The 13390-nt window shown below is 42.2% G+C and overlaps 1 protein-coding gene across 3 annotated transcripts in view; it reads left to right on the plus strand.

Moving 5' to 3' along the window:
- usp6nl (USP6 N-terminal like) overlaps positions 1–11138 on the plus strand; it is a 93369-nt gene extending 82231 nt beyond the window's left edge. For 2 of the 3 annotated variants that reach the window (XM_063501065.1, XM_063501066.1), the window contains exons 8-14: positions 460–508; positions 1938–2058; positions 2881–2975; positions 3124–3189; positions 4228–4327; positions 4415–4567; positions 8450–11138. In XM_063501065.1, coding sequence (XP_063357135.1) covers positions 460–508; positions 1938–2058; positions 2881–2975; positions 3124–3189; positions 4228–4327; positions 4415–4567; positions 8450–9993 — 2128 coding nt within the window. In that variant the 3' untranslated portion in view covers positions 9994–11138. The remainder of the gene's footprint in view (positions 1–459; positions 509–1937; positions 2059–2880; positions 2976–3123; positions 3190–4227; positions 4328–4414; positions 4568–8449) is intronic. The other variant, XM_063501069.1, reaches the window with a different exon arrangement.
- Positions 11139–13390: the final 2252 nt, after the last annotated feature.

Raw genomic sequence — 13390 nt, forward strand, 5'->3', positions numbered from 1 at the left:
GTATGGGGGAAGATACAACGTAGAGCCTTCACTTCACTGTCAGAAAGCCCAAGAACAATGACTGCTCTCGCTATTTGACACGTAATCTCAGTAAAAGTAACAAGAGCACAAACACAACGGGAGTCAGTAATCATCTGCAGATATGAATGCATTTTCACTCTCTGCGAGGAGAAGGCGGCTTCTCCAGTGTGGAAGTGAGAGATCTCACGTCCCCTTTCTGCTCTGCCTTCCGCTTTGTTGCGTGACTCTGAGGAAAGACCTGCACCCGTTAACGCCGTTTTGCCTTTTCACACTGCTTTTCTGATATTTGGAAGTGCATTTAGGCAGCTACACAACTCAGCATCAAGGCTGGTGTGCAGCTCCAGGCCACATGCATGCATCTTAACTTGAAGCCAAAGACGCCACTGAAGTGTGTTTATTAAAGTTTTTGTATGAACTGTGGTTTGTTTGTGCTTTCAGGCAGCAGGCGCTCTTCCACGTCCTCACAGCCTACTCCATGTACAACACGGTGAGTCATCCAAGCTCGCTTTTAGCGTCCTGAAGACTTTGAGTTGTAACATTTTCACTGAAGACAATAAAGGTGCACACGAAGGCACCAATCTAATATTTTGTTATTGTAGCAATATTGGTAACACTTTTTATTACAGCTAGGTAAAACCTGGTATGTCAGTGGGGCCCATATGAAGTACTTGCTGATATAACTGCATTTATATTGGCTGATATATAGAAATTTAAAAAGTAAACAGGAAACGAGAGAAACACCCTACAGCCAGCGTTGCATAGTTTGTCCACCAGAGGGCACTCTGCAACTTCCCCTGTTTGGAACACCACAAATACAACAAGCAGCTAATCCAAGCGACAATGAAACGATTATTTTTAAACATTTTCATATTGCCTCACTGAGGTCTCAAATATAACTGCAGGTTACAAATGTTTCAGGAGAAAAGAAATATATATCAGCTGATATATTTGATTTTTAAATTACCAAGTTTCAGTCTTAAAAATCGGTCTGGCTCTAATAATAAAACTGTAATAGTCTATTAACAATGTGAAAATAACACTAATTAAGTAAATAGCTTGATATTACCAAAAGAAGTAACACTGTAGTCTAGTGAGACTATTGGGGTAAAAAACAATATTAAGTTAATAAAGTTTGACTGTGACATCGACATCGCCTTCAAAATTCACATTAAATTTACCCTACTGCAATGTTGAAATAATTTCCCTCTGATGTTTAAAATAAGTCTTTCTTTAAAAAGATAATTATTGATTATTATTCAACTTTATCAACTCACTGTCATCCCTGAAGTAGGGAAGAAGAAGAAGTAGTACAGTAACTTTTCCAGTTTTACCTTCGTGCTGTGAATTCTTTCAGAGTTACAACCTCCTGAAACACACAGAGGTGAACTAAGCTAAGAGTTTTTTCTCCAACACTTTTGATCCCTCATATTTCAGAGGTAGAGGACATGTAGATGTCAGATGTGAAATACATAATTGGGCAATGTTTAAAGGAAAAATGAAAACCATTCCAAGTGTCCCAGTATCACAATATCACAGTGAACCCTGACACCCGCAGTTTGCCATTTGATTCAACATAATAAAAAAAATATATGTCTAATGGTGATAACAGTGATGTTAGTTTGTGTGTAATAATGATGAAGCAGGGCTGAAAAATGCTGAACTACAGATTTATTGTTAGGTCACTGTATTGTTACCAAAGTATTTCTATAATGGATGGAGATGACTTATCTGCACTTACAGATATTACTTTATCAAAGTTTGTATATCCTTTAATAATTATCTCACTATAAGCTATCTCAGTGTTTCACCTCAAATAAAGGAACTGAATGTAAATTAAGTTAAGCCAAGTTTACAAAAGTAAAGCAAAGAATGGCTCCGTTGTTGTTTCCCCTCAGCTGATTGATGTGTGTTTGCAGGAGGTGGGCTACTGCCAGGGCATGAGTCAGATCACAGCTCTGCTGCTGATCTACATGAATGAAGAGGATGCCTTCTGGGCTCTCGTCAAACTGCTGTCTGGGCAGAAGCACGCCATGCACGGTAACGTGCGCACCTGTTTCTGAAGGCTCAGGGTTCTCAAAGTGCAGCGTGTGGTCGTATTTATATACTTCTCTTTCAACTCTTTTGTTCTCATGTTCATCGCCAAGTAAAGCTTCCTAACACAGAAGCTGGAATGTACAGCCACCCCACTAATGGTTAAACTAAACAAGAACTGTGACTGTAACTGAATGTGCAACAAAAAAAAGAAAAGAGGAAGTTTCTTGCACATGATGTGCAGACCACTTGTACTGAATTCAGTGTGCACAGCTCCTGCAGCCTGAGTGTTGCATGCTGACTCCTTAAAGTGGAGTTCAGATGTCAAACTACAAAAATCCTCGGCATAGACAAACTTTGATTGTCCGTTGCACTTTGTGTAATCACCACGTTCGAATTTACTGGCCTAAAATTGCTGTCACAGAGGGTTCAGATCATCTGCCAAGTTCTTTTTTTAAAAAAAACATGCCTGGCCTTTTCCTGTTTCCACAGAGCTGCTCAGAAGGTGACAAACCATCTGTTATGTCAGGTTAAGACACGAATCTTCTGACCACAGCTGCCAGATTTGCATTTTTGACATTTAGAGTGTTTAACTGACTCTGGTCTCTGCACTGAAATGACCTTGAGCGACTCTGGACCTCCTCCAGTCTTATCAAGCGTTAAGCGATAAAATTATCAGCGAAAGGCATCATTGAGGAAGCACTCAGGACAAATTAGCAGCACGCATGCTGCTGCAGTGAGCTCATGAATCTAACTTTAAACATCTGGACACACAGATGTGTAAGTTTACATACAGAGTTTAAGGGATTATCATCATTACACCTTCAGGGTTTTTTGTCCCTGGTTTCCCGAAGCTGATGCGTTTCCAGGAGCACCACGACCGCATCCTCAAGAAGATGATGCCCAAACTGAAACAGCACCTGGTGAGAAACACAAGACCTGTGTGACAATTAATAATGAAGCAAGTGCTGCATAACGTACCAGCCAGTCATAGTGCCAGAAATGAAACCTTTAATCCCTCAGAGGTGGCTGGTTAATCCTCACTCTGTCACCATTTTCTGTTTGCTGCAGGACAACCAAGAGGTGTTCACCAATCTCTACACCATGAAGTGGTTCTTCCAGTGCTTTCTGGACAGAGTGAGTGCAGTTACAAGCAAGATATGATCTCACAACCTTCAAAAGGATCTATGAAGACATGTAGAACAGCAGCAACGTAACTTGGTTAACTTATAAGCTCGTGACTCCCAGCCTCGGGGCTTTATAAGCTAGTGTACTCCTGGTGCCAAGCCCGGATAAATGTGAATCCATCCATCCAAGGTGCTTTATGCTGCAGAGAGAACCCCAACAATCAGTAACTGAAGTTATTGAATAATTTTTTACTATTAACAACCAATGATGTGATTTCTCTACTTGGTTTCAGCCAATGAGCTGCTCGAATTCAATGATTAAAACCAACCGACCCAACACGTTTCTGACCTCACAGCCCGTAAACAGCTTTTAATCGCCAGGAATGTGAGAGGTTTAGGAGCCTGTCAGTTGGGGATTTTTACTTTATTTGTATTTATAAAGCACCTTTAAAACCCAACACTTTCAAACAAAGTTACAAAGCTATGAACAATAATGAAAGCAACAAATATGAAAAGTTACAAATGAATATATTGGATATTAAAGAGGATAAAAGGATCAGCAGTCATGGCAAACCACATGATATAAATTTGTTTTTAAAAGAGTTCCAAAAGCTGCAAAGACTCAATCGCCTTTAGTGACTAAACAAGCTTTTGGAATGACTAACGAGACCACGCCGGGAGATTATCCCACTCCTTTTCAACAAGAAAGCTGTGACGACTAATATCACTTCTCTTTTTCCTTTTGACTGGTAATCACAACAAAAAGCAGCACTGTACACTGACCCATCGCTGACTCAGAGTCTGCTGCACGTGCAAAGCAATGGCTGCTTTTGGAGGTCGTAGCATGCATGCAGTATTTAGGATTTTTAACAGATTACGATTATGTTTTGTTTAAGTTGGAGTAATCAGCGCTCCTTTAAAATAATTCCCAGTAAAGTAAGAGGTTAAGTTCGTTTTTTTCACGGCAACTGCTGACAGTCACAAAAATATAGATAAATTGCCTTCTTCAGTAACTTATCTTCTAACTTTTCATTCTGCTCATGGTCAGACTCCCTTCACGCTGACCCTCAGGATCTGGGACATCTATATCTTGGAGGGTGAAAGAGTGCTGCCTGCCATGTCCTACACGCTCCTCAAACTGCACAAGAGTAAGACTGTTTCCTCCACAAACTGAAACCAGCTGATTTCACCCCTCACAACACTTCTCATCAGTGTGAGTGTGTGTGTGTCTGCAGAGCACCTGATGAAGCTGTCCATGGAGGAGCTGGTGGAGTTTCTGCAGGTGACTTTGTCCAAAGATTTTTTCTACGAGGATGACTTTGTGATCGAGCAGCTGCAGGCGTCCATGACAGAGCTCAGGAGGGCGAAGCTGGAGCTGCCCGCACCAGGTACTTCTGCACCAAACAATCCATTTTCTATAAATTATCAAAAATTCTGCTCTTCTCAAGTAAATCACTCTCCAGTTGGTTTTAAACTTGTGTTGGAAAGTGACAAAAGTTCTTCTATGCACAAACGACTCCAGAAACCTCACCTCCAATTGCCTTTTTAGTGCAAATGTGACAAACAAATCCAAGCCAAATGTCAGATTTTACGCTTTTATTCTTGAGGATATCACTGTACACTCAATCTGTGATCTACTTCATCTGTTGGTCAGGAGAAAAAGCAATTTAGTTCTATAAATTTGGAAATAGAAACATCTCCCAACGTTTCTTAATTGTTCTATTTAATGGCACAATGTAAGAAAATTGTTTGAGATGTTAACAATCAAGAAGCCAAAGGGAATCAAAGAATCAGCGTACACCCAAGCTGGTACTAACGTGGCTCTATCCATACATGAAGATCCTCTGAGGGTCCACCTGAAGTCCACAAGATGAGTGAGCTACCACTAACAAAGGGAAAAAAACAACTACACAAAAATAGACACATTAGTCAGAGTTAGTCGCTGCCCTGACAAACAAACTAACTGGTGTCTATGTAGGTTCTCACTCGGCCTGGGCTGTGTACTACTAAGCAAGCTTAACATATCCAGGGTTTCTTTCCCTTATCTGGATTTACTTAGCCTAAAACCCCAACTTCAGCCAGGATAAGTGCTCACATTAAGGTTGTTCTAACCTAAGTTAACCCCTACACATGCAATGTAAGCTCAAACTGCACTATAAAATACGTAATTTATTAAATTAGAGTTAAAAGTTTTTATTCTCAGTTTAGTTTTTATTCTACTCAAAAAGCTTTTGTGGTTTTAACTTGGTCATTCATCAGTGCTTTACCCTACCGCACCTGCAGGGGTAAATACCTCAAAAACACTGGTACAGTCAGTTGCAATCAGCCAGCTCTTTTATTGTGATCATGTGACCAACAGCCAGCTCCCCTACTGTAGGTAGGTTGTGACCAGCCAGGTCTGACCCAGCTCAACTTCGGTCCCGCCTGGCTGCAGTGCGAACATCAAACGTACGTGTTCACAACAAAGTCAAACACCGGTCCAGATGTGCCAGCTGACTGTGCTTTTCGAATCTTGCTCTGTCTCCTCATTAATCTGCCTTCTCTCCCCTCTTCTTTCAAACAATGTAAGCCAACAACAACAAAAGTGTGGCTGTGAGCGGCGGCCACATTCCCTCCTACAACAGCAACCGGTGGGCTATCCTGACTGGTCCTTCGTTCTCCATGTCTCTGTCCATCTGTCCCACAGTCAGTCCGTCCTGTCTGTCGCCTGTCTGTCCCGCAGCACTCGGGTTTATTTTATTTTGTTTCTGTCACAAACTGATCTTCCAGCATAATATTTCAGACTTGCTTTGCTGCTTTTTTGGAGTCCTTCAATGGTTAGCTCATCTCTTACCTTTAGTTTTTGATCCCCTACTCCTTTTTGTTTTGACTACAATGTGGCTGCAGATGTAAAATTGATGATATAAGGCGCCCTCTGGTGGGAAACTAAAAGTATTGGAGAACTTTAGTTTTTAGAGACAAAATTCCTCATCTTCTAAATTAACTTTGCATTTGTGCTAATGTTACTTAAAGGCACAGCCGTAAATTTAGATAAAGGTCCTTAATGCATCTACACCTGTCTTCACAGTCTTTTCCAGGTTCCTGTGTGGTTGCTTTCCTCCTGCGTTACACTATATAAGCCTCTATAACAGCAGCTGTAGCTGAAGGAGGAAGGGCTTTCCTTTCTTCCAGAGCCCACACAACTTTAATAGTAGTCTGTTCGCTTTCCTGCCTGCTGACAAGATAATGGGCCTTTTTTTGAACACTGGAGGCTTTTGTTAAACTTCTGTTTTAACAGCTATCTGCTGCCACATGTGCTGGTGTGCAGCAGGGCTATTTTAATCTGCATCCTTGTGTCTGAATAGGCTGAACTGTGAGATTTGACAGTTTTATGATTCTGAGTGTTTCCTTGGCTTAATTTAAGTTTTTTTTAATCACCACAGCATATAATTTATTCAGTACTCTGAGTTCTTTATTGCTTCCAACAACTGCAGAAATGGCATTTAATACAGGGGTGTTGACTTCAAAGAGCAATTTTATTTGCCTCTGACCTGTCAGCAGGTGAGGTGAAAAGACTCTACAGCAGCATTTCTACAGTCATGCTGGAAAAACAATCGCTCACTACACTGGCATCACTTTTCTGTTCGCATCACACAAGTTAAAGGACACTTAAAACAAAATCTGAACAACTGCAGGCCTTACTTACCTCAGTTAAGATTCAAAACCCTGAAGAAGAATCTCCAGCCATCAGTTTGTGTCCTGAAGCACTTTGGACCTGGAGCAGGACAGTGATTGAATGGCTCAAAAAAAAAAACTAAATGAAGGCTCTGGAGTGGCCGGGTCAAAGCTTAAACTCAAATCTGATTGATGTGCTTTGACCTTAAACAGGCTGTTCATGCTGGAAAACCCTCCAGTGTGGCTGAATTAAAACAATTCTGCAAAGAAAAGTGGGCCCAAATTCCTCCACAGCAATGTGAAACACACGTAGTCAGTAATTGCAAAAGTTTGATTGCAGTTGCTACCAAGGGTGGCACAAGCAGTTATTAGGGTTAAGGGCTTATAACGTCTTTCCTTCTTAATAAAGGAAAAACTGCGTTTTGTATTCTTCCCTTATCTTTGTCTTATATTGATATTTCTTCCAATATCAGAAATATGTAAGTGTGATAAATATGCAAAAAACTACGAAATTAATAAGGGGGCAAACACTTTTTCACAGCACTGTATAAACCTCTCGATTGAGGGCTGTAGTCTTGTAGTAGCAGAAGAAACACTGCAATTCATGGCAGTTTGATTTGTATTTTTTTATCTAATAAAACGCACGAATGAAAAAGATGATTGTGTTTTGGCTCGTCTAATAAACGTGAATGGAAATGAACGAAGAAAACAAAACAGAAAAGTTGGTTAGGAAAAAAATTTAATCAGTTGAAATTTGTAGAAAATCCCAAGTTTCTATTTTTTTTTTTAAATTAAAACAATAAATTCAATAAGTGAAAGACGTTAACTTTGTCCCCCGGTGGGTTTTAAGCAGTTTGTGGTGGAACAAAAGTGACCGAGGTCAGTGGGTAATTTCGTCACGCACACGCTCTTTAGTCTGTGGATGCAGGTCCAATAAGTCGACTTCCTGGATAACTCCCACAGCGCTTCCTCTTCCTCCAGCTGCTGTCGTCCTGACCTGACTCTGGTCATCACTTTTTCCCTTAAAACACCCACATAACCATCACCGTGTGTTCCTGTCAGCTCTGCTCATTTCTTTCAGATGTAAAGCAGCAAGTTTGAGTAATAATGTCATACCTTGTACTGGTTGTAGAAGCTGAGTACTCTCTCTCTTTTTTATAGTTGTACTTATAAGTCTCAGTGCATTTAAGAAGGTTCATTAATCAAGAAATATTTCTGTATGACCTTTCAAGCCTGGAGCTACTACTGCAGCCGAGTACTGTTTAATGAAATGTAGAAAGACTAATAATTTCAGAGCACGCTCAGTAGAGTGTCTCTTCCTAATTGAGTCTCCCATGATGGGAATTTATATCAAACATTATTTCTGATGTTTTTTTCCCTATCCTCCTCCCACTCTTTGCCTGTGGATATGTGATTATGTGTCTTCATGAGTGTATTCTCCTTTATTTTGTACTCTCTTTGGCAGTGTTGTTGCATGAATTCATGTGCCCGTTTGTGACACGTCATCAGATGTGAACCAGCGCCACACAGTGTGTTCAGTCATCACCGCTCACCTTTGTTTCCTGATGGCGTTCTAATGCGTTTCCACCTTTTTTTTCCCCTCCGATCTTTTACAGGTGAAGAGGACGAGTTTCCCAAGAAGCCTCTAGGGCAGCTTCCACCTGAGATAGCCGTAGCAAACCACGTGGCCAACGGTCAAAGCCACGCGGAGCCAGCCGAGCCCCCCAGGGAGCCAAGTCCTCTACCAGACCCCCAGCGGGACGGCCGGCCCCCGAGCCGAGCCCACCGGGAATCGCTGGAGAAACGGATCCGTCACCACAAGGGGGACAAAAGGGAAACCCACTCCAGGGGGTCAGATGAAATCTCAAATGAGACACAAAAGCAATCCACCTCCACCACACCAGAGAGGGGGGCAACACCGCTGTCAGCCCCCACCCGAACACCACAGATGACCGCTGTGGATGGAGGAAAGGCTCACGCCATCTCCAACCACAACTCCAACGCAGCCTCTAGCTCCCGCAGAGACATGCCTGGGCCCCGGTGGGTCAAACCCTCCGAGACAAAGCTAGAGGCTTTGCGGGAAATTCAGATTAGCCGAGGGCCATCACCAGCTCCTTCCAGCCCAGATGACACCGCTCAGCCCCACCGCCGGCCACGCTCCAAGGGCTTCGCCCCCGGCACCGACCGAGGCTCCAATGCCTCCCAGTATGACAATGTACCAGGGCTGCCGGAGCAGGACTTCGAGATCCTGGAGCTTGAGAAGCCTCCGTCCAGATTGAGGCCCTTTCGCAATGACATACCCTACAATGTGTCAGCCCTGCATCAGGGCAGCCCGAGCCACGGGTCCAGCCTGTCCGGGAGTGTCGTCTCCATGGCACCCGGGCCCAGAATGGCCAGACAGCCTCTTCCTCCTCGTTTTCCTCACAACAGTCCTGTAAATGTTCCGACTGGCTACCCTGACCCAAAGAGCCAGTTCCATACCCCGCCTCATCAGCACTCCCCAGGCAGGACTACTACTGAGGTCCCCATTCCACATCCCACCCAAAGCGTGGACAACAGACTCTATGCTCTGCCCTCCCGATATCCTGCACCGCCCAGTGCATTGTATGGAGAACGAGCGTATGCCACCACCCAGCGACAACCCAACAGCTTCTCCCCAGACAAGACCCTCATGAATAACACCTTCGCCACCTACCGCAGGCAGCCGACGCACAGCTCCGCCCGCAATCCTCGGAACCCCAGGCCTCCCCCGGAGCTGGACAACCAAGGGAGCTCCACCCCCATCTATCTGCAACAGCTCACCTCCACAGCACAGGTCTACAGGTTCGAAGGACACCAGCGGGGTGAGCCAAACCCGCACTACCTGCCAGCTCAGCAGGGTGTAGATGGGCTCCAGTGGGAGCCAACGGAGGAGTTGCCCCCTACATCCCCAGGTGGGATGCCTCGCTCGCCCAGCTTCCAGAAGGCGCAGATGTCGCCCCTCGCAGAGTTCACCTTCCCCGACAACCCGGACGCCCTGCGTCAGTACCGACCGCAACTCCAAGAGCAGCAGCAGCACCAGCAGCCTGTGTTACGGCAACAGCTTCCCCAGCTGTTTGGAGGACCACACTACAGGCACGCACAGGAGGCGTTTGCCATGCAGGAGTCCATGCTGCTGTGACAGGACGATATGACGAGACACTGTAAAAACTAAAAGAAAAGAAAACTGAGGCGTAGTCACCAACACTGTGGTAAAGACAACCAGTAGTCCTAGCTTTGTTAGGAACCGGCTTCTACTTTGGTTCTGTTGTCGTTCATGTGTGAAGTACTGACCTCCTGACTGTCACGCTGCATCGTAACGTTGCAGGACCCACCAGCCGCTGTTTTTACTGATCACTTAAAAAAAAAAAAAAAGATTAAAAAGACTGACTGAAGATTTAATTTTATTTTTGGATGTAAATCATTAACAAGAGGTGACAAAATATAAATATATCTTTTAGAGTCTGATATGTACAGAAGATTTTTTTTTTTTTTGAGTTATCGGTAACAGGGGAATTTTCTCCTGAGAGCCGATTTATTTTCCATCTTTATTTTTTTATATCGTACTCTCCAGATATGTACCGTAGAGATCAATTAACTCTATATGCTTGTGAATGTTATTTTTAAAGAAATATGACCAATGGTAGAATTAGCAAACAGTGCTACACGGGTTACCGTATGTCTTGATTTCCATTTCAATTTTTTTTAAGCAGGTTTTGTTAAAAAATGTTTAGAAACATGCTTTCTTTAGTTTTTGTCCATTACTAATAGTTTGTTTTTGCATTACTTCAGGCCAGTCTTGTTTTTAATTAATTTCAACTGGGCGGCTCAACATATAGACAGCTGATTTTTGAGGGCTAATATATACATTTTTATTTTATTTTATGGCTTTAAGTTATCTTGATTGTTATGTAACATTGATAACACATTTTTTTAATTGCTGTGACATAGTTATCACATCTCGAGCACATGGAGTCCGAGATGGTTTTAAACTACTTTCAGTACAAGGTTGCTTAACTTCATTATGTTTTACTACTCTCAACAATGTCACATCCACTGGCATACAGTCATCTGGCGCGCGCACACACGCACGTCACAAATGTGAGTCGCATTTTTACCCACCTACTTTTCATACTCTGATGTAGATGCAAGTACTTTCAAACAGTACTAAAATGTTCTTTACATCCCCTCAGTCATCTTTGGGTTTTGTTTTAGTTGTGAAACAACTAATTGCAGTCCATTCTGATACTTTGCTTAATAAAAAGAGGTGGGGTGAAAATGAACCTTTAAATTTGTTTGTGGTTTTTTAAAATCAGCTCAATACAAAAAAAAGGGGGGGGGGAATATCGGGTGTTTTTATATATATTAGGATGCAGTGCATGGAGAAACACTGATGTCACACTTATTGTAAAATATTATATTGTAAATGAGTTTCCAGTGTTGCGAAAGCTTCCAAACCACCACAATTCCTGGATAATGGAATTTCTTGTGCACTCCAAAGGGGCCACGGGTTTTACTTCTAGGACGTTAATTAATATTTTTGTTTAGCAATCAGCAGTAAAAGGAAAATGCACAGGCTTCTGTCACGTAACGGTCACATATTGTTGCCTTTATTGTATACAGCGTTCAATTAGCAAAAAGCCAGATGTGAGCAATGGCAAACCCTGAAAATGTAAACTGTAATTTTAATTCTGGAGTCACTTCAATGCTCTCTCAAGTGCATCTATAAACAATTAAATACAACATGCAGTGTCGGCACCTTTACGCACTGTGCTCTGCATATGCTCAGCCCTCAGTGACCCTAAAAACTTCCACTTTGGAGTAATCCCACTTACAGCTGATCATGGAATATCTAGGAAGTGAAGCAGTCAGTGAAACCAAATGATCAACTGATTGTTTAAATGATATTTATTTCACAATTAGCATAATTGACTAATTCCAGCCTCTTACTTTTGAAGATTTTCTGGCCCTTATGTATGGAACGCCAGGACTGCCATAATGAATTACTTAAATACACCATTAAATAATTAATTAAATGTGGCAATAATTAATTAAAATTGGAATTAATTAAATAAATAGTTATGACACATGTAATTAATTAATTATTGACACATTTAATTAATTATGTATTTCACATTTTAATTAATTATTGACACATTTAATTAATTAATTATTGACACATTTAATTAATTATTTATGTATTTCACATTTTAATTAATTATTGACACATTTAATTAATTATTTAATGATATATTTATTTATTTCATTTTGGCAGTCCTGGCGCCTGGCTCTCATGAATTAATTTTATCTGTCAGCCTCACCCATCAAACTCAGGGGGCGGGGTTAACGCTGCCCATGCAGCTTCTCTAACATTTGATTGGTTGCCGTGCAAAGTAAGTCAAAACAGGTCGATCCTAGATAATCGATTGCTTCTGTAGACTTGAGGCAGCCAGGTATCCCAGAATGCATTTCAAATCACGGGCAGCAATGGTGGTGGTGTAGTTTTAAAATACCCCGTTTTTCTGTCACCAACTACACTTTTAACAGTGTTTTAGCCGCGAATGTCGCGCCGTAATCTTCACATGTCTGGTCAGGTTGTCAACATAGAACATGTTTGCAAAAGTGCTCAGATGTTTTCAGAGATTTCACTGCTCTGCTAACAGTCAGCACGCAGAGTGCACCGAGGGGGTTACGTCAACCGGTTTGTTTACATATTCCACTCTCCGTGTTCCACATGTTCGCAGATTCTCATTTTCACCGAACGATCGTCTCTTTCCGCCTGGTCTTGTGTGTCTGTGCTTCTGTAACATAAAGAACGAGCTGACGTGTTTCTCACGACACCAGCGATCAGCTCAACAGACCGTCAGTTTACCTGCATGCATACTCCTCACCTGTCAGCTGTTTAACACCTGCTGCTAATTCAAGAAACACGCCCACGTTACCTGGTGATCGTCACAGTTTAACTGGGCAGCCGGTGCTCGATATAACGCAATGTCAGCGCATTTTTCTGCATAAGATAAGTAAATATAGTATTTCTCCCGAGCGCAGAGCTGCTGGAGCTTGTTTCCTTACAGAGCACTTTATAGGCGAAGCCACTTTATCGGCGGCTGATGTCCAATCACCGCACACAGCTTTGAAACCTCACCTGAGTTTTAGCTCTCAGTGGTTAAACGCTGGACTTAATTCACTCAGGTTTTGTCTGTCGGGTCACGTTTACTTCGCTGTTTTATTTACAACTGAGCAAATCGGTTTGGCTGAGGCTAAAGTTACGTTTCATAACTGCAGAGTTTTACAGACGTTTAATGGTTCACTGGCACGTGTGTTAGACTGAACTATTCGCTTTTCTTTATTTGGTGTGTTTCGGATTTAACAGTGAATTTTGAGATTAAACTCACTTTTAAAATGTTTTTATACAAAGAGGAAAGAGAAGGCGCATTTCCACCGAGAGGAGCAGAGTTTCCAACTACATGTTCATAATACAGACTGCAACCTGGACAGAAATATTATATCATCTGTTTTTTAATAGTTATTCAACTGTA

Source organism: Pelmatolapia mariae, linkage group LG17 (assembly GCF_036321145.2).
Source record: "Pelmatolapia mariae isolate MD_Pm_ZW linkage group LG17, Pm_UMD_F_2, whole genome shotgun sequence".
Taxonomy (NCBI): domain Eukaryota; kingdom Metazoa; phylum Chordata; class Actinopteri; order Cichliformes; family Cichlidae; genus Pelmatolapia; species Pelmatolapia mariae.